Genomic DNA, 22,739 nt, shown 5'->3' on the forward strand with positions numbered 1-22,739 from the left:
CCCTACACATTTCCTAGGACACTTGAAAGTTCTATCAACCCTTAGTGTCAAATGTCTTTAGTACAGCCATTCTTGGGCTTTACAGGTAAAAATTTTACGGAAATGTTTTCAAAGGCCTTTGAGCTGATGCCCTCAGAGTATACTTTTTATTTGTCAAAGATGGCAGCATTTTTAATATTTAAACAATTTTAAACATTTTAAAAAATCACTAAATGTAACCACAATGCCAAAAGCAGATATTAGATATTTTACTAATACCTGCACAAATTTAAGACCTTTTCCAAACTAGTAACGGGTATATACTCAGCTAGGACATTTATGTTTGCATATTATTACTTCCTATGAAGTGCAGTGCCCCTTCAAGTCTTTGGGGTTTTTAATGTGATTATTTCATGGTCTGTAACTCCTACTTCACAAAGTAAAGTGGCATAACAGAAGATGTGGTTGCTACAAAATTTCAGTTACAATCTCTTGCAGTGTTATCCATTCATAGTTTTGTATGCTATTCAGGGATTTTGCAAAATGTTTGGATCTTCTCTTTGTACCTGGCTACCATTTTTTTGTCATGATCAAATCAGTCCAATAATAAATATTATCCAAGTTATTTGCTGTTTAAGTAAAAATCTGTACATTAAGTATTATTAGTCTTGGCTTATAATTTTGGGAAGGTTGGTTCACATCATTCTAAGGAAATGGGTGATGTCAAAAAGAAATCACATTTCTCTTGGTTTTCACTGTTGTCCCTTCCTCAGAGTAAGTACTTTTTCTTGTCAATATGATATTAAAAGACCTGGTACAGGAAAAAATGTCCCATTTGGTGACAGTAACATGTAAGGTTCAAAGCATATAAGGTGTATAGAGAAAGATTAATCTCTTGAATTATTTTATTTATGAGTCTTTGGGGTTCCAAAAGAAAAATCCATTGGTGAGGTTCTTTATGCATGGCACACATCAGTGTGATATATGCTGTCTAAACCTCTTAAAACACAAGGGATTCTGTGCTTTTTTTATTCTTCACAATGTCCCACTTAGTCTTCCAAATTCAGTACCAAAAGAATTAGACCTAGTGAAAATGGTAGAAAGAAAGGGAGGCACAGCTGTTCAAATGTTTGCCTGATACAAATTAAACTGTACAGTCCTATACAATATAATGTTACAACAAATATTATTAAACCTCCAAAATAATCTGATTAGGTTCCATGCAACCAACTTGTCAGGTGCCTATTATTTCTAAATCAAGGCAAACGCAATCCTGTCCCTAATCATGTTCTAAACAATTGAAAACTGCTCATTAACATCATTTGACCCTAGGCCTCCACTTGAATACTCTGATTCTGATGCCTGTTTTCTCTGAAGGTGATTCTCTCTCTGTAGTTTATGTTATGAACATCTCCTCACCTGCAGTAAGAAGCTGAGTTTGTTGTAATGAAGTCTTTGATCTTTGCTTGACTTACTGATTGAGCAGAAATTATGTTAACAGTAAAAGACACCAATATAGGAAGGGACAAATACATCACTTGCTGGGTTTGTCAGAGCAAGCAAGTGCTCATAATACGTCAGGATGTGCTACAAGTGTTATTCAACTCCCTCCTTTTAAAAAACATTGATACTGCCACCTTGTTTCATCTTTTAGGATGACTAGATGTTGTTAATTACCTTTTGTGACTAGAAGTTTTCATTTATACACAGTGATTTAAAAACACTGCTAGTAAGACAGGGCTTTGTTTAGCAATGTAATTCTGCATTGGATCCAATACGAAATGTGCCATTGGATCCATTCAGGAAGAGAGCTATGCTAGTGTGACAGAGTAATTCTTCCCACTGTGATAAGTGAGCTTCCCATGAATACCAGGTTTTACCTTCATGGACGCTAAGCAACACAAGACACATGTCTTCTTATTAACTACTCACCAGTTTGGAAAACACCCACTCGATCTCCAGGCAGCCCACATAACAAAATACATGGGCCCTGCCTATGGTATAACATCCAAGTCATGGATGTCATCATTTGGCAGAGGCACTGGAATGAGGTTTCTCTCCTTCTCTAGAGGAAACTCTGTTGGGATTTCTAGGAATAACACGAAGATTCTGATCTCCTCAGCAAGCAGGTTGTGTCTTGTTGCAGTATATGAAATTTTGCTTTGGTTTGTTGGTGAGGCTCACTGCACTCTTGCCATTATTTCTTAGAGGAGTCTCTCTGCTGCATTATTTCTTAGAAGAGTCCCAAGAGCAATGGATCGTAATATTACTAACCTCCTCAGATGAACAGGTGGTTTCTGTCACTGAGGGTTACTGTTTCAAGCTACCTGTCTAGCCAGCAATTGCTACTCCCCAGGAAAACTCACAAATTTTCTTTTGTCACAAAAAGGGATAGAAATGTATTAGCCCTTCACCTTCCTGCTGCTGCCCACTGTCTCTCCCAGACCACTCTAAGATCTGACATAATCACTTAACTGACTGCAGCAGCATTTCCTACCTCAATTTATAATAGGCTTACTCTGTTTTTTTTAATTAGTTTATTTACCTTTTTTTATTTTTTTTGCACACTAACTACCATTTCCTCTTTGTGCTGGAGTCCAAATCAGTATAAATGATTCATTACATTTCTTCTTGCAGGTATAGCTAAATTATTAACTGCCAACAGCACGTCGTTTACTTCATAGTTTTATTTTATGACCACAAATCTTGTGAATATTGAAAAGCTTCCATAAATTTCTCTGATGTTTTATTGTGGCATTGAACGACAGAAATTCTGGTGCTATCATTTTAAAAAATGTTATAAAAATCTAACCATCCGATAATAAAACATTATTGCCACCTGATAATAAATGACTGCCAGATGATAAGATTTTTAAGGTATTTCCTGAGAGACTAATTCATTTTCTACCCGGTTTTGTATATTTTTTCAAAAGTGTGTTTGTGAAATCTGTTTATGTCACAGCCTTCTACATTTTTCATCGTGCTTTTTCTCTTTTATTTCTTTGGAACCTTTCCCTCATTTTAAGATGCAAAGATAAAATAAGCAGGTACCTCTGAAAATGATGATGCATCTACTCTCCAAATTAATTAGCAGTGATATAAGCATAGGATGGTTTAAGGTTTTTTTTTTTTTCTTTTTCAGAAACCATGAGAAGATCACAATTTTCATAGACGGATAGCAATTAAAAAACTCCTTGAAAATTCTGTATTCCTACACAATTTTATTTCTATTTCTAAAAACAGAAGTAATTAAGCTTAGAATAAAATACTTTTAAAGTAAATTCTAAGGACAAACCACTCTAGTATCTACAGAAATAAACGCCAAATTGGATATCCCAAATGTCATCTGAAAGAGGAGAGAGGAATATTCTAATCAGCTCTGTCAAAGTGCTTACCATTTTTAATAGCTTTTACACGCAGCAGCTGTGTGCATCCTACAGCTGTGAATCAGCATTCCCCAAAATTTCACTTCTTTTGTAAATGACAAGCAGCATGGCTCCTGCCTGCACCCTGTTACTTTGAATAAGCACTCGCAAAGCAAGTCTGTATTGGTTAACTTCATCAAATTTCCCTGGGAGATACAGTCAGTTTGATGCTCTGCTTCAGAGTACAACAAATGATTTATAGCTTAAACAGATGAGTTAGTAGTTCTGGGTGAGACAATCTAGTTCAAATGGTTCAAAGTCCTGGCAATGGTATTTCATTTCAATAAATGTATCCAATGATAGCGTAAAATAAAGCTTTTTAAATACTTAGCTTTCGGAATACTTGGTACCAGAGCTACATGGATATTCCTGTATCTTCTTTTTAAACTCCTTTAAAAAGTAGTTTACAGTCAAGCAAGGCCAGAAGCAGCATATCGTCCCTTTGTTATTTGAGATTCTTTGATGACTATTATGTTATCTTCTATCTTGTCTCTTTCAATCTAGTTTAAAATGATGTTTGTTGAAGAAAAAAGTAATAACAGTTTGTACCCAAAGAGTGTAAAAACACTCTCCTGGATGCAAAACAACAAGCCAAATGCTAATGTGGGGGAAAAGAAAGCTCCATCAGTGAAATATTCCCTCCTGACACTCATAATTCTTGAGTGCCTGAATTCAAGCACCAACCTTGCAGGAAACCCTTTAGGTTACTAATTCTGTCAACAAAGATTATCCGGTACTTTGTTAAAAATATTCACCTCACCTGTCAGTCATACCAGACTCCTTCACCACAATTGCTGAAAAGAAAAAAGTAATTAAAATGTCATAGTACGTAACATGTAGCTCCGGGTTTTGGGAAAGTGAAAGAGAAGGTGGAGGTTCACTACCAAAGCTCCACAGTTCCTTTCTGCTCCATTTGAAATGTGTTAAAATCTTACTTTTGTCATGTAATCTGTTCATTGATCATTCTTACCTACTTTGTGCTTGGTCTTAAAACTGGCAGAGACAAATGTGAGCATAGTATTGGATACATTGGCAGACCCTGCTGAGTTAAGTGGTAGACAGAGTGGCACTGTCACCACAGTTCTAAATTTGTATCACTTCATGAAGATATTTAGCACCAGATACAGCTATTCTCCTTTACACGCTTTTGCGGAATGGGTAATCGGTTTATTAGCTATCCATTAAGTCCCATACAGACCTGGATGATAAGGTAGGAATAATATTTTCTTTGGCAATTCAGTTCTGTTTTCTTCAGTGAATGCAAGTGATGAAGCTTAGTTTTGCAACTTTTATCTTGTTTAATTATTACTGTTGTGTCATTTCTTCACACTAAACAATCTCCATTTTGGCAGTCTCTGCAGACAGGTAAACCTCTTTGCTCCATTTAACATTTCCACTGCCTTACACTGTGCTCTCCCTGACTTATTTATATTTTATCTCATTTTTGCCATGTCAGCTAAGAGGACTAAAGCAAAGCAAGAGAAAAAGACTTGTCTGCCTAAATCACATATGTTATCAAGAAACGCCTAACCAAGTTAGCATACGACCTTTCGATGTAACTTTGTATTTTGCATCCTCAGTTGCTTTTGCTTAAGGACATCACTTTTCTGAAAGTCTGACTTAAATTATCTTGAATAAGGCTTGAAAATTGTAGCACATCAAAACTGCTGAAGGAGTAAATAAGAACTCTGGATGCTCAGCATAGCCCAATACACCTTCAAGCTTTTCTCTGACAGTTATATCAGATAATGGACACTATAAAAGTTTAATCTATATAAAAATAACTAAGCAGTTATATCAAGGCATGAAAATTTGACTTGTTTCTTAGCAATATATACCAGACCCTCATGAAGGGCGAACTTATATTCCTCGGAAGGGCCTACTAACAACCTCTATACATGTTTTCCTCCAAAATGCCTCACCTGCTTGCTAGTCTTTAGTTTTGAAATGTAGCTCCCAAAACCATTCTATAGGGAAGGCCTGGAACAGCTCTGTCCATCTGTCATTAGGTTGATTGGCTGAAGGTGACCAGAATGATAACCGGTGGTGGGAGCTATACAGACTCCGTAATTTTCAGTCTCCTTCTAAGATGATCCCATTTGAAATAACACAAAATCTAGGCTAGTAAAAAATGAAAAAGACTTTTTAAGCATATTTTCAAAGGCAGCATGGAGTGTAATGGATTTTAGTCATGGACCTGAAAAATTCTAGCTCCACTTGGGACCTGATGTGAAACTTCTCATACACTGGACTACCACTCAGTCATTCAGTCTTTATTGTCCTGTTAGTGCTATCCAATATAAAGTAGTTATAACAACTATAGTTAAAAACTTGCTTTCTAGTTTTTCTGTAAATTCAACCTTATACTACATATCTCTAATACAAGCCATCATTCACATTATATCCATTTAGTCATTTGTCTGAACAAATACAATGCAGAGAAATTAATTTGTAGTCCCTTTAATAGTAACTGACAGTTACTTAGATTAGGAGCTTCAAAAATCAGTCGGTCAGTCAGTCAGTCTTTGGGATACTGCTGCTGGGCTGTCTGTTGAAAGGTCTTTATTTCTGGAACCTACCTCCTTATGTAGAGGAAGGTCTATCATTACAGGAAATCAGCTGCACTGCCTTTTTCACACCATCAAACTAGTTTTCTGGGCTTGTCAGGTAGATGAACTAACTTGTTCTCATTTTTATGTCCACTTAAGAATACCCTCCAGTGAGAGTGAGAGGATTTCTGCTGAGGACAACGGCAGGTGGCCAGTCTTGACTTAGTTAACTACAGGACTTCAAAAGCCTACAGCGAGCTCTGTAAGTGTTGTCCTCAGCCTCCCTTGCAGAGAGAAAACAATCTTTAGCCTATCAGTGCTCATTAATTCAGACATGTCACCACACTGTCCAAAGCTAGCATCTCCACATGGCAAAGCACTGTGGGGTTCAAACATGTATTTAAGGAACAGGTTCGGGGACAATCTCACTGCTCCATTTCCCAGCATAGCCATGCCCTCTGCCTTTTCAGTCCTTTTACCACAGATTGCCTCTTTCTTATGCCTGAAGGCTTACTTATCTGAAATGGAATTATATTAATTTTATTTCCTCAAATCTTACTTTTAATATTACTCAAGGTTCCCTTCCAAACTTTCTTTGAAACCTTCTTGAGCCCTCTCTTAAACACGACAAGCAAATGGATTAACCTGCCCACACCATATTTTAAAGTTTTTATGCAGAATTAAGAAGCCACACTCTGAATTTTCCTACAAAAGATATTAGAGAGAAATAAATTATATTAGATTATATTTCACTTGTAAACCATATTTAAACACAAGCCTCCAGATGGGAAAGGTCAGGATTGTGCATTAACCCTCTGAACTAGATATCCCCTTTGAAAGATGAAAGTTTGGCAGGAAGTGGACCTACAAGTTTTTGAATTATTTTGCATTTAAATCATGGATTTCTTATTTTCATCCATCATTAACCTAATTGATCTCATTTACACATGCAAATTGTGGCTCTGAACTTTCATGCTCACAGATATTACTCTTTACTGTTTACAGTAACTATCCTTTATGTTTCATTTATTTCAAGCATTCACTAATATGAAAAGCATAAACAAGATAATTTTACTTATTAACACAGTGTTTACATTATTATTGAGCTAAATAATTAAATAGAATAACTTCTTATTTACTTTTCATTCAATATGAAGACACGTACTTGTACTATGGCTGTATCTTTTACATTGCATTCTTGTTATTACTATTTTTAACTGCATCATCTTACACTGGTAAATATGGACTTATCTGTCCTGTTAAGGGAGACAGAATGGAAAGCTGATCACCAGAGTATTGAAGTAACATTGAGATTTACTTATCGTCTATACTAACATTCAATACTGTGATTCAGGGATAAAAAAAACACCAACTATACCAGATGAGTACTCAACACAGCTGAGTCTTGGGTGGAAACCTGAGTGTGTATAAAGGGTAAATGTATCTCATAAAATAGCAGGGAGTCAGCTGGAAGATTCTGAAATTCTCTCATTATCAATATCACAGCAGTGCAGCAGAACATGTTCATCAAAAGAGAAAAGCTGGAACACAATTCAGATAGTTGATCTCTTAAGGATGGCAGCATCAGTTGTGAGAACTATACCTTTCTGTCAGACTCTGGTAGCCACTTTAGAAAACATCTAGCTTTTCCTCATGATTTTTCCTCCATTTTCTAAAGGATTTAAACAGCTGTCAGATTTTCACAGAAGTGAAGGAAATCCCTGCTTGCTTAGGCTTACAGAGATTGTCTGTGATCAAGAGAGGGAGATTTTGTGAGAGACCAAGTTCCCTATCTGCACATCACATAGAAAACAGAGCTATCCTGCTTTTTAAGCAGGAACAAGAAGTACCTTTGAACAATAAGATGATCCAAGTTGTGAGATGAAGGTGACATAGAGAAATCCACTTGAAAAGCCGAGATCTAAGAATCTGAGGTCCAGGCCTCCTGTTCTGTAGAAATGGAGTTTATCGTGAAAACAATATTGTTATAGCCAAGCCCAGGTGATCAAGATGCTGAGCGCTATCTTACACTAACCAGCTACTACCCTCCTTTAACTCAATATGGGAAGTATACTTCATTGCTAAGGATAAAGGACAGATGTAAGAGATTCCTGTGACAGTCCAGTGCCGGAGCAAAATCCAGCACTCTTTGGAGTCTGAATCAAAGACTTTGTTCTTACAGCACCCACAGTTCTGACAAATCACTCAAAACAAAAAGTTGTTCTGGGTTTCCCTCTTGTAGCCTATTATTCATAGCTGGCTTTGTCAGGTATACTTCGCAAAAGGACTGATAAGAGATGATAGACTGCTAATGACTTAGTGACTTCCAGGAGGTTGGGTCTGGGTAGCTGTACAATGATGACAGCAGTCTCATTCCTCAAAAAAAGAACACATAGCCTAAATGTGTCTCGTTCCCAGAGCTGAGTCTAAGAACTCTGAAGAATAAAACATTAAAACCAACAAACGCATTAGGAATATATCAGTTTGGAACGAAACAATTCTGTTTCCTCAAAGAGAAATTTTCTTTGCCATTTGTTGTGAACAGTATGCAATAGGATGGGTAATGCCAGAGAACGGGCTGCCGCACCTGTGCCATCATGTTACTCATGAAAGAAGTTTTAAGCTTGAGATACTGGCCACCTTCCACAAGTTCCGTAAGTCTTTGAAATATCACAGTTCCCAAACACGCAAATTATTCTGAGATTAAATGGTTGCAGCAAAAAGGCAAATTGTGCCAATTTGGAATAGACACCTGCAAAGCCCTGGATATACAAATCTCAAGTGAGTTATTTCTTTTGTGGCCATAGAGAATTATGCACTTGGAAAAACCAGGTCTTTTAATTTCAACTTTCATCAGAAGTTATAGAAGAATTTTGTGTTTAAGCTTATTGACTAAAAGTATACTTAGATAAACATTTTCTCTCATGACAAATCTAAAATAAATTTCAATTCCTACAAACACTCCATCTATTTTCACTCCTGACTCAACATACAGTCTATCTGAACTTATTTGAGCTGGCTCAGCATTTTGGGGCCCTGTTAAAAAATAAATGAAAAATTGGAAGGCTGTGACACTTCATTATCCTACTTAGTAAACCATTTCCTGACTCTGGGGATGTATCTCTTGCCAGGCTGTCCATACAATGATTGAGGCACTGTGTAATCATGCCAAATATTCCCAGATTTTACTTTTAGCCAGTGTTTCTTTGATGGTGTCACACAGCATAATGAAGAGATGGTCATAAGCAAATGAGAATGACTAGTAATGCTGTTGACTGATCAGAAACCAAAAAAAGATAAGCATCAGTGAAGGAAATTTCATTTAACTCTCATATTTTCTTCATTTTGGAAAAGCATGTTCTCTCTAGTACAAGCTACTTCCAAAAAAGAGAATTGTGCCTTTGTTCCTAAAATGGGTACTGCTGCTTATTCCTGGGGAGTTCTGGTAGGAATACCTGTAAGTTTAAAAAAAAAAAAGAGTAAAAAAAAAAATCCTGAGGCCAAGATAAAAAGGAGATAACACACTCCAAAGTGGAAGAACAAAAAGGTTTTTTAAGCATCAAGTTGAGGAGTTAAGTAAAAAGAATGAAGTATACTAAAGGAAAATTAAAATCTTACGTCTTAGTTGAACACCTTCAAAGAGACAAATGGTCTGCCTCAGCCACACAGTTGAAAGAAAAGGTATGTGTGACATATTTTACCCATTTACAGTACAAAATGATCATATGTAGGCAACAGGAAAAACTGTCTCTCCCTCTCATACTTTATCATAGCTAAGAGGTGTCCACTTTTGTGCACTTCTACATGGGCACATATCTGCCCCTTCTGAGCTACAGAAAGACAGCAAGACCATGGCTGAGACAATCACCCTGAACAGCCACATAATGTATTTAAAATGTAACGAATTCAATAGAATTAAACATTAAGATCTAAGGAAGACACTTCTTTTTTGTCTATAAATGTTTTAGGTGTTCTTCATAGACAAAGGGTCTAACAGTCGACTATGCACAACCCTTTTCTTGCCTTTTTTTTAATGATGCCTTATTTCACGTAGTACTATATGAATGTGTATTACAATATATACTTGTCAACGGTTAGGGCTGGGCTGGCCACCAGACAAGTGACAGATGCTCTCTATTAACCTCTCTCCCTTCTCAAAGGGGAAGACAAAGGGAATAAGGGAGAGGGAATTATTAATTGGAAAAGAAAACTAAAACTACTTTAATGAAAATTAAAACAATAAAACGAAATATATACAAATCCACAAAAAATCAGTATCAAACCTATCCCCCCAATGGCAATTACATCAACAGCACCACTGATGCTGTAGGCAGGTGTTGGGCGAGTCCCAGACTAGGCTCAGTGGCAGGTGGAAGCTGGATGCAGGAGCTGGAGGGGAATGCATGGATTGGAGGGATCAAAGGCAGAATGGACAGAGTCCTTCTTGGATACTGGCCATTGAAGAAGAGAGCTTGACCCTTGTGATCCCTCACCTTTATATCGAACATGACATCTATGGGATGGAACTGATCTTGTTGGTCAGTGTAGGGTCACCTGTCCTGTCCGCTCCTCCCCACAGGTGCAGCCTCTCACTTACTGCACCCCACCGTGGCACACAGGATTTAGCAGAGACCTTGGTCTGCACAGGAGTGAGTATCAGCTAGATCCTTTCTGCACCCCAGTCCCTGGCAGTAACTGTAAACATCCAGTGTTATCACTTCTCGAAGCAGAGACTGTCTGCAAACATATGCCGTTAACTTCAGAGAGTGCCGTCACTTAGCAGAGACTGAGCTGGGAAGTAAAATCACTGAATGGAATTAGTCCTGTTCTAACTCAAACCAGGACGCTAGTGTATTTGTTATCTTATATTTTCACATATTCACACAAACACACATATATATTATACGTAATCTATTTTCACTTATTATTGTTCAGAATAAGTAACTGTAGAAACTGTGTTCCAACAAAACATTGAAAATAGCCAAGAAAAACAATGGGCTGAACTCCCTCAGTGAGCATAGGTGAGTAAGGTAGCTCTTTGATCAAATTCCTCTGCTTTACACCAACAGAAATTCTAAACCCACCATGTTGGCAGACAAACGTCAGTTTGTTAGACTTGAGAAATCACAGCAGTACGCTGTTAGACACACATGCACACACATACACACTGTTTTCTGCATGGCTGCACAAGTGTATTGCTGATTTGCTTTTCTGTAGTCTGCTAAATTCAAGGTGTTTTGTTTACCTAATTCAAAATCAATACGTTTCTTTCCTGGACAATAATTCCAACACTCTCTTGGAATACCTGCCTAATTTTAAAGTCAGGTTTGGACATTCATTGCAAAGGAATCTAATAACAACCCACAAAAGCAAAACCAGCCCATTACACAAACATTGTTGGAATAGCCAGTAGAAGCAAGTTAGCTGATGGCTATAGACTTGTCAGACTGACAATTCACCGCACATCTGTGTCTGCCAATATAGAATTTACTCAAAATTGCCTCTCTGGATACTTCTTTACATAACACATATTTAGCTTATTAGTGCTGTCATTTGGGAGTGTGGTCAGCTTTTGAGCAAAATCTCACCGAGTCTGTTAGCATGGATCACATCACAGCTGCCGTTTTAGAATCATGATGATTAGGTTTGAAGTTCAAATGATTTGATTTCACTTTAAAGCTTCAAAAGCAGCCTCTGGGGCAGACTTACACAATTAATTTTTACTGAGGTCTGCTGGGTAATTTACTGTAGTCAGAGAATCTTCACTAAGGTAAGGTAATTACCACTGGGTAATTTTATGGCGCTCTTTTCAGTAGGAAGCAATGTGTGGGCTGGCTTCTGCTCAGATAAGACCTGGAGGAAAGTGAAGATGCTGCTTCTGGGAAACAACACACGTCTGAGATATTAAGAAGGGATGAGCAGAATTCACTCACTTCCTAGATGTGGACCAGAAGTTGTACTTGTCCTCAAAATGTCTTTTCAGGAGTGTGCATGAGGACTTACAGTACACAATCTTGTAAATATTGTACTATGCTTTCAAAATTGAAGTATTGTGCTTATGATTCTGTAATACAAGAACAAAGAATGTATTCTTAGTTTATTTGGAATACAAAAGTAAACAATGACATGAAATGCCCCTTGGAGATTTTGTATTTATCACTTACAAAAAGCACTTCCTAATAATCAGTGGCAGATAGGCTGACAAGCACACTTCAGAGCAGAGCCACGGGGGATACGAGTCTATTTTAGGTTTACTGTTGACAGTAAGGGTCAGAGGAAAAATAAACTCAGCAAGCAGTGTCATGCTACCACAAACCTCTGCTGGCCAAGCAGAATCTAAATTACAGCCAAACCTTTCAGCATGACAAAAAGACTTGGGCAACTGGGCTGCCCTGCGAGTCCCAGAGAACAACATACGGATGAGCACGATTAAGCACAAGCGGGACATAACAGAAATTAATAAAAAAGCTCAAAAGATTGGAGGAGCTAAGTCTGGAGTGGGGTACAGTATGCTTACCCCGACGGCATCCCTATTATTTTAATATTTGAAGTCTCCAAAACTAATCTGGAAAGCCCTCTGAGAACAAGGACTGATCATGGTCTCCTTCAAGATATCCTTGTTTTGATCAAGCTATAAATAAGTAATCTCTACTTCTAGACCTAAGCATTTAAAAAAAAAAACCCCAAACCCCAGAAAAGAGCAGCAGAAGGATCAGAGATTATTTCTATTTCAGGTATCTATATTAAAAGAAAAAAAAAAATTAAGAAGTTTAGTCCTCATCTACATTTCACAAACTGAATAACTACTGGGGAAAGCTGATTTGATTACTGTATCACACACACACATAAAAATTAAGATTTGTGTAAGGAGAAGAAGAGGGAATATAGTATTTTTCATATTAATATTGCTGCTGATGGCCTTACTAGCTTTTGTTTTGTTGAGTTTACTTCCTGTTAAAGCTGATGATGAAAGGAGCTGTGTGGACTCATAAGCACCTCTGTTGACAGCTCTCCATGGACTCACTACAAATATCTGTGTCATATAGTCTCATCATCTAGGACAGATTTAATTTTATTGTATCTGTCATTAGGCATAAATAAAAAACTGTCATTTCAACTATTGCATTGCTTTCATTTTCTCTATCTATCATCCACTGGATGTGAGCATAATCCTGTAATTCTTACTGTTTTGTTTTCCTTTTCTTCACTTTTTTTTTTATTTGGTAAAGCCACAAATGTTTTCTCCATTGTCAGGGGCTAATTGCTTGAAAGAAAGAAGACTTTTTTGCTTTCAAGCATAACTATAGAGGACAGAAATGGCCAAACAATTTATTATTGCCTTTTTTTCCTAACCTGTGATGATACACTGATAATTCATAAGCAGTATCCATGTACCACAGATAAAATGTGTCACATTTTAGGGAGATGTTTAAAAACCAAGTGCAGCTCTAATGGGTAATGCTCAATCATTGCGCATCCATTTCTGCCAACCTGATGCTCATCTGTACTCTTCTTCATAAGCAAGTACTTGCTTATGATTCTCCCATAGCTCTCTGCTCATTTGAAATGCCCCTGGGACATTCAGAACAAGTGCCCTATGGAGCAATGCCACTCTACTTGGTTGTGATTTCAGAGCCTGTAGGATGTCTGGTTAACAAATTCTCCTGACTTTTGTCATGAGGTCCCCTAACTCATCTGTTTTCTCAGCACTGAATTGCTGTCAGGTGGTATTGAGGATATATTGGATCAGCTTACATTGGGTCCTGTAGCATGACTCTCTTTAAAACAAATATGATGTCTTTTATATGTTTCAAGTCATGGATTGATGGAAAAAACTCAGCAGCTTCCAGTGGATGCAGTAATATCCACAATGACAGTGAGAAATACCAGGAGAATAAAATCAAGGGGCCCAGTTCCAATATGATATATTCCATTCAGAGTCTTTGGGGTTACTCTAGTAAATCATCCTTCTCCTCTTTTTCCTTCAAGGTTGTCTGCTGATCCACATCAATAGTTCCCTAAATCTCCTTCTCTTTTATAAAGTTTCCTTTAGAAACCTGCCCACAATAAGACTTCTGAGTATGTTGACCATGGAGATGCAAGTGGTAAGGAAAAGGACTCTAATAGCCTGTTCTTAGTCTCCTTGTCATTTTTCACTTATCTTTCCATGTATAATGACTCTGTACTAGTGGTGGAGAGTATTAAATTAATTCGTGGAAAAATAACGGAACAAGAAGAATGATAGAGAATAATTACTTTTGCACTGTGGCTTTGAGAAGTTGGCAGTCTGAGGGGTCGGTAACACAAACCACTCTATTAATTGTAAACACCTGGAGCAGTTTGTCCTTGTTAGAGAACTGCAGTGAACACCCAGCAGAGAGAGGAGTCTTGTTCAAAACATGAAGCAACAGGCATAGAGGAAGATGCACCCGCTACTATTTAACAAGGTAGTCTCCTGCTACCTAGGGTGCAAATCAGAAGGAAACAATAAATATTCAAGAAGCTTTCTAAGAGAGGACACAGAAAGGCTTCTTTGCCTTATGATCATATGATGCTCACTCAAATCAGAATGCTGCCTTTACCTTGAATGACATTATGTTGCAGCCACTGTGACTCAGTTTAAACCTCAAATAGCTTTCCTATTTCTGTATCTACTGTTCCATTCAATTTGGTACATCTCCTGCAGTGCCAACACCTTGAGCAGGGCACTGAAGGAAGAGCAAGCAATTCCGAAGTGAAGGCATGGGCCAGCTCAGTGGCTGATGGTTGTGGGATTTAGAATTCAAGGAAATAAAGCTTTTAAGGATTCATGTCTCCAGTACAGATGACATTTGATCATGTTAGCAGAGGCAGGTGTTTAATAGCCATTTGGTGAAGAAAGGCTTTGATCTCCCTCAGTAAAGTGATGGGTAGAATGTTTCAGAAAACAGTTATTTTCAGTACATATTACTTGTGGATGCTAATTCACATCCTCCTCATTTTCAGACTGTTTTTGCAGATGGCATTTTTAGCTTCTATGCATGGAGTGCTTTTGCCATTACTGCATTTTACATGTGCTACAAGTCTTAGATGCTTATAAAACTGTCCCTGTTTAGAAATGAATTATATATGACAGCAGTCCTTGACATGGAATCTTGGGAACTAGTTGCAGTTGCTGCAAGCTTGTCTGCTTTATGGACAAGGTTGTATGCTTTATAACAGCTGATTACACCTAACCTAGAAACAGACTCGTGAAAGGTCTCTCACCTTCACCTGGTCTGACAATATTTGGCAGACGTCTATTTTTGCTGGCTGGCAAGTACAGGTGTTCTGCAGAGATCTGAACAGCTGTACCCTGAAGAATGGTGCGTATAATGCAAGTGAATATGAAAATGTCATCTGGTGGTGAAAAGGTGTTTTCCTGAGTGTCTCACTGTAAGCAGTGAAAACTAAAAAAAACCCTGACTCAAAAGACAAAATGACTTCAGAGTAGGCACATAGCTACACAGGCAGGTTAATTCAACTTTGAGACAATGCATTGTGGGAAACAAATTTCCAGAAATCCTGTTTGAAAAAAATAAGCCAATAGATAGAGATACAAAACAACTGAGGTTTGGACTATCTAGAGTAACATTCTGGACATGCAAGGCCTAAAAATAAATTCTAAAGGGCTTTTCCTCCCAGACCTATGTTATTAACCATCCTTATACAGAGTTTCTGTAGCAGGATTCAAAATTATTGAGGCAATCTGCTGTGAGCTTGGCTTCTTCATACACTTTTTTTCAAGTTTCTAGATACTTTCAAGGAAAATTGTGCACTACTATGATCTTGATTTTTAAGAACTCTTTCACATTGCTACAATGATAAACAAAAAAAAAAGACAAATGCATTTCCTTTCTACCATTTCTCAAAGCAAAATGGAACTCAGTCCCATAGTGTTTTCACTTGTAAAGCCATCATTCAACTTTTTAGAGTTACTCTGTTAAAACAACCAACCAACCAACCAACCAACCCAACCAACAAACCAAATACAAACCAGAGAAGCTGGCTAAAAGAAAGGTGTTATCTATCCACACAATACCAGAGATTTTTATAATTTTCCCACAATAGAAACTCTGAAACAAAACAAAACTATAAAAACAAGCATATATGACGTGTATTACTTACAGTGTATTTCTAGAACCTGCATTGCTATCTGAGGCGTAGAGTTTAGGGACTCATGATCTACTCTGCAACTTACAACTGCACCATCATCATTGCGATCTGCTAGGAAATCCAGCGTGCTGCTGACTGTGAATGTTTTACGGTTTGCATCCTCTTCTTTTACATATTTAACATCTGAAAGAAAGAATAAACAAACAATTTTCTCTCCCATATTTTTAGGAAAAGTAGTTTAGCATTAGACAGCTAAATTATCACGCTTGTTGAAAATATACCCCTTTCATATGTGTATTGATCCCTTTAAAACAAGACTGTAGTTATTCCTCAATTTGCTCCTATTGTCAGAGCAGGAGATAGATATTGAGAAAGAAAATTTTAAGATTGATTACATGATACTGCACTCATACAGAAATTCCTTTCATCGTTATCACTTTTATGCTTAGGTCCAAATTTGAAATATGCTTTTTCTGCATTTCATTAGAAGAAATGTGGTCTCCTCCCAGCATCACTTCCTTAAGTATTTACATTGTCACTAAATATTCAATTTTCAAAGTCCATACTTATAATCTCTCATAATAATGCAATACATGGATATGACTAAAGCCCCATTTAATAAGGGTTGCACACATGTAGTCACATTAAACCTGTGCTTTATTCATTGCTTAATCTGTTTGGCTAGAATTATGCTAATTTGTGAAGGAAAGCCATACCAAAGTATAGCTATTGATGGTGATGAACAACTGTAAATAGAGCATGTCATAGTATTTACTGGAACCTACAAAGTTTCAAGACTGGAAACAAAATTACTTGAAAGAGACCTTCCACTCACTACTTTATAACATGCTAAATTGGCCTGCTGCTTTTGTGCAGAGTCAATTAAAAACCTGTTTGACAGTTTTTGGTCCAGATAGTAGAGTGCAGGGAGCTTACAGCTATGTTTAAGAAGTATTCAAAATGAGCTCAAGGTTAAGGTTCAAATTCAGAAAGTTTTGTTGTAGGATATACACATTAGATCAGAACTGAAGAAATAAAAGACTAGGCTCTTTTTTATTTTAAAAAGTTTTAATGTATTATCTGCAACATGAGATATTCTTACACATGCTTTAGAATTGTTTAACTTGACTCCCCATACTTATTGATTTAAATTTATTTCAGATAATTAGTAAGCTTGTTATATTGATTTGTTGCAAAGAAAGCTTTAAAAGACACATATAAATACATAAACATATATATTAAATTACACTGAAAATGCATATGTCCTCTGTGTCCTAAAAAACCAAAAAGTGAGAGGTTGCAAATTATACTAAACCCCATTAGAGAAGAAGATGACCTAAATACAATTTCCATGAAATATCAATTTTAGAAAGCAAATCTTAAATGGCTTAAACTACTTCTTTTTAGATTAAAAATACCTCTGTAATCAGAAAGTTGGTCTTTTTTGTTGTCTCCAGATAGATGAAGAAACCATGTAGTTATATGATTTCCAATTTTCCCCATGAAAAAATTATTTCTTGCATACCAGCAGTTTTCTGCCTGTTGGTTGCAAAGCTTTAAGAGATTTCAATTTCTGCCACAGTGACTATTAATATTTAGGGATCAGTAGGTGAGAGAAATATTGACTTGGGCTAAAACAAAGTTATTATAGTCAAACAACAAACATCTTCACTAATATTTAAAGCAAACATACAAGACTTTGTTTCCAGAGTTGGGTTTTCAAATTTAATTATAATTACATACATAGATAGCATTCTGCTGCTAAGTAATGTACACATCCCTTTGCTTACTGACTTCAGGTGGAGGACAGACAGCTCCTGAAAACATCAACAACTTTAATTTCAGTGAGAGGTTGTGGATGGTTAATCCACACAGAAGCAGTTTATTTCCTAAATGGTTTAGAAGCCTTTCTCTAGACATCTATTGTTTGCAAGAGTTCAGCTCTTAGAATTAATCATCTCTGTAAAAAGGATGGTGATACTCTTCTACAAACTGTTGATAACCTCATCAACAGAAATACTTAGCTTGTCCACTTTATCAGCTGTACCTTCTTACATGTTACTTCACAGCAAAATTAGGTGTGATTGTAATATATGCTAACTGAATGTAAGCCCACCTGAATGTAAGCCCAGTGGAGATCAGGTACAGGGTATGTTACTGTATGTTAGCATTCAGAATATTTACCAGGGGATTTTACAGGAATTTTAAATATGTCTACTGTAGTCCTTCATTTAATTTATTTTCTTGCTACTCCTCTCTCTCCTAAATACCCCTGTGAAAAAAAGCTTAAAAAAAAAAAAAAAAGAACCATTACAGAGGATCTTTCTCTGGATATCATTATAAAGAAACAGGTTGGGGGATAATTAAGGAGATAACTGGGAATCTTAAGGACAGATTGAACACTGGTCAACAATGTGCGTTTATAGTGTTGAAAGATGAAAAATGACTGCCCTACATCAATAATAGCATAGTCAGCAAGTCAAGGGAAGTAATTCTTCTCCTCTATTCAGAACCTGCACGTCTTGTATCTAGAGCACCAGGCCCAGGTTTGGCCTTTTGGTCCAAGAAAGATGCTGACAAATCAGAGAAGGTTCAGCTGAAAGCCATAGGGATGGTCAGCAGCAGGAGAATATGAAGTACCAGCACAGTTTAAGACAGGTGAGTTTGTTCAGCCTGAGGAAGAGAAGACTAAAACCAGATCACATGGCTGCCTTCAAGTACCTAATGCATGTTCCTAGAAAAGAAAAAGCCAGAGTCCTTTCAGAGATGTACAGCAAAAGTTGAGGGGCAATGAATACAAGTTACACCAAAGCAAATTCTGATCACGTATCATGAAATATCTACATATAATGAAAATTCTCCACAATGAGGGCCTTCAAATACTCAAAATATTGGGGATTTTTGAAAATTGAATTGGAGAAGACCTTTAACAACCTGATCTAATCTTTGAACAAAGATTGGGCCATAAGAAATCTAATGGTCATCTATGGGCCCACCTCTACGACTACATCAGATAGTTGTACAGACAGATATGCTTGTATTAACTGATACAAGTCCATATCTCAGTTCTGGTTTATATCTCAGTACTAGTTTATATCTCATAAGCATAGAAGTTTAGGAGCGAAAATGATAAATGAAAATTATAGAAAATCTATTATTCATTGTTCACTGTCAACTATTTATAAAAGGACATACATGTGACATCCACATAGAAACATTCATCTTTTAAAAACACAGTTTTGCTGGTTTTACAAGGCAAATATTATTTTTGTTTGCTCTTAAAATAAAGTTCTGACATTAGATGGCCTTGTTACCTTAAAAGTTTCATCTTTGTTTTAGAGGTTTATTAAGACAAAATGTTCAGTGCCTCTCTGAATTGTGTATACTAAAAATACACAAACTAATTCAAAATGTCTTAATCTGTTGCAACAAAATGAACTGATATTATCTTATTAAATTTTGAAGCCAAATTATTTTGCTAGGAAAAAAATAAAAGAAAATCCATTAAAAAATATTCCTGAAACCTAAAAATAATTTTTACATAATATTGTTGAAATAGAATGTAACAAATTGTGTTGAAAAAACAGATCATTCATTAACAAAAATTATGTGTCTAGCTTCTCTGATATTTTTGCTTTTAACTATCTTCCAGAAATGTCATCAGAATGCAAACTGCAGATCTTTTTGTTAATTTGGTACATGTATGAGAGACAGACACTAAAGGAAGAGGTATGGCCCTCAGTGCTTCATATTCAGTCTCTCTCATTACTAACACTTTATCAAACAGTACTCGTTTACCAGATGATGATTCCTTTTTTGAGTAATAGCAATGGAGCTACAATTTTAGAATGGCTTTTTCCCCTTTGGTGCAACTCTGAACTCAATGCATCATTTATATTCTTTTGCACCATGTATAATACACTCTAATACAGTTGGATTTACTGATGCTAGACAGACGAACTCCTAACCTTTAATGTCAGATGCATTAGCATATAATTTCATATCTATTTTCTCAGATTTATCATTTCACCTTTTACAGTGCACAAAGCTAATGTAACTTCTGCTGATGCCACTGCAAACTGGTTAGGTTATTTTATTTCTAACCTTTGTGAAATGGCAATGTGCTCTTCAGAAGACCTAGAAAACTAAGCCGAAATGGATGTGCTTAGTACTTTCATTTTGGGTTTGGGTTTGGTTTTGTGGGATTTTTAACTGTTCTTTTTCACACATCTTCTTTGTTCCTTCCCCACCTCCTTTTTTAAAAAATTCCATCCCTTTAGGAACTGTCAAAAAGAGCAAGCTAGTTAAAGAGTCAAATCACCAAATTGCTTGCTGGCTTACAATTACGTCAGCTGAAAGAAAGACAAAGGTATTACACCAGATTTTGAAATATAATTCGTAAAATAACATCTTTTCAGAACTGTTGCCTTGCTATGAGGCTAACTGTATCAGTGGTTCTCTTAAAGTACTGACATTGCTTAGAGTGATTTTCAATCTACATTTTAAAAGTATATATATTCTTCCTGTTGCCTTTTCGGAATGACAGAATTTATGCTGCACCATGTGTGTTAGCTGTGCTGTTAAAATCTTCTTTTAATTACGTTTGATGAGGTGCTGCCTGTCTTTCAGCAATTTCCTCAAATTTCCCAGTGGCTGGAAAGAATGGTTCTCTGTTTCCTCATTTTCTATCCTTGATACAACTGCTCAAACATGTTTCAAATTATTCCAGCCTAAAATTCCTGTCTTCAACAGTATTCTGATTTTCATCAGAAATCTAAAGATGCTTCTAGAATGGACTGCGTTTCTTGGATAATCAGCTGCAATCTCCTTTGTTTACCAATTTTATATCACAGCTCTGTTGACTATGTGGAACTGTGGTAGAGAATAGTAAAGAAAGACTAATGGATTCTGTAATTAATGCTGTAACTTTGCCTGAGGCAGTTTATTGAGCTAACAAAATCCATAGTATCAGACAAATTCGAGACAAAGCAGATAAAAGTCAGGATTTTTTTAAAAAAGCTGCACAGAAAAGCTGGATTTTGAATTCTCTATTGATCTGGTCTTATAGAATCACAGAATCATCTGGTTGGAAGAGACCTTTAAGATCATCGAGTCCAACCATTCACCCTGCACTGCCAGGGTCCCTAAACCATGTCCCTCAGTGCCACATCTAAACAGCTTTTAAACACTTCCAGGCACGGGGACTCCATCACTTCCCTGGGCAGCCTGTTCCAGTGCTTCACAGCAGTGAAGAAGTTTTTCCTAGTATCTAACCTAAATCTCCCCTGGAACAACTTGAGGCCATTTCCTCTCATCCTGTCATTTGCTACATGAGAGAAGAGACTGATCCCAACCTCAGTACAATGTCCTTTCAGGTAGCTGTAGAAAGTGATGAGTCCCCCCTGAGTCTCCTTTCTTCCAGACTAAATAAACCCAGGCCCCTTACCCACTCCTCGTAAGATTTGATCTCTAGACCCTTCACCAGCTTCATTGCCCTTCTCTGGACACGCTCCAGCACCTTAATGTCCCTCCTGATGCAAGGGCCCAAAACTGGACACAGTATTTGAGGTGCAGCCTCACCAGTGCCGAGTACAGGGGTCAATCACGTCCCTACTCCTGCTGGCCCCACTGTTTCTGATACAAGCCAGGATGCTGTTGGCCTTCTTGGCCACCTGGGCACACTGCTGGCTCATGTTCAGCCTGCTGTCAACCAACACCCCCAGGTCCCTTTTTTGCTACACAGCTTTCCAACCACTCTTCCCCAAGCCTGTAGTATTGCAGGAGGTTGTTGCGGGCCAAGTGCAAGACCCGGCATTTGGCCTTATTGAACCGGATTTAACTCCACTCTTTGGGCCCAGCCATCCAGCCAGTTTTTGGTACAGGGAAGAGTACAGCCGTCCAAGCCATGAGTAGCCAGTTTCTTCAGGAGAATGCTGTGGGAAACAGTGTCAAGGGCTTTACTAAAGTCCAGGTAGACAATAGCCACAGCTTTTCTCTCATCCACTAAATGGGTCACCTTGTCATAGGAGATCAAGTTGGTCAAACAGGACCTGCCTGCTGACCAGGCCTGATCACCTGGTTGTCTTCTACATGCCACATGATGGCACACAAGATGACTTGCTCCATAACCTTCCCGGTAACCAAGGCCAGACTGACAGGCCTGTAATCTCCTGGATATTCCTTACGTCCTTCTTGTAGACGAGTTTCAGATTTGCTAAACTCCATTCAATTGGTTCTTCCCCAGTTAGCCACAACTACTGATAAATGATGGAAAGTGGCTTGATGAGCACTTCCACCAGCTCCCTCAGTACCCTTCAGTGGATCCCATCTGGTCCCATAGACTTGTGCACATCTAAGTGGTGCCATAGTTCACTGACTGATCCCTCTTGGATTGTGTGACCTTCATTGCGCTCCTCATCTCTGTCTTCTTGTTCAAGGAGCTGAGCACTCAGTGAACCGGCCTTACCATTAAAGGCTGAGGCAAAGGCAGCATTCAGTACCTCAGCCTTTTCCTATTATAACAGAATGAATAGAGGTGACATGAATAAATACCAATACCCTAGTTAACTTTTTTATTCACTCTCTAATGGGCACCTCAGGTGGCTGTGGTAGATGTGACTAAGTGTCGCAGTTTGAAAAGGGGGGCTGCTTC

General features: G+C 37.5%; 1 protein-coding gene across 1 annotated transcript in view; it reads right to left on the minus strand.

Annotated features, from left to right (window-relative positions):
* Positions 1-22,312, minus strand: part of CADM2 (cell adhesion molecule 2) — a gene marked incomplete at its 3' end in the record, with an annotated part of 79,422 nt that extends 57,110 nt beyond the window's left edge. Inside the window, exons 1-2 of the mRNA XM_010132304.1 lie at positions 22,138-22,312; positions 16,100-16,270 (exon numbers count right to left, since the gene is read on the minus strand). Of these exons, the coding sequence (XP_010130606.1) occupies positions 16,100-16,270; positions 22,138-22,312 (346 nt within the window). The remainder of the gene's footprint in view (positions 1-16,099; positions 16,271-22,137) is intronic.
* Between the last annotated feature and the right edge of the window lie 427 nt (positions 22,313-22,739).

The sequence above is a fragment of the Buceros rhinoceros genome, unplaced genomic scaffold, assembly GCF_000710305.1.
Source record: "Buceros rhinoceros silvestris isolate BGI_N320 unplaced genomic scaffold, ASM71030v1 scaffold283, whole genome shotgun sequence".
Taxonomy (NCBI): Eukaryota; Metazoa; Chordata; class Aves; order Bucerotiformes; family Bucerotidae; genus Buceros; species Buceros rhinoceros.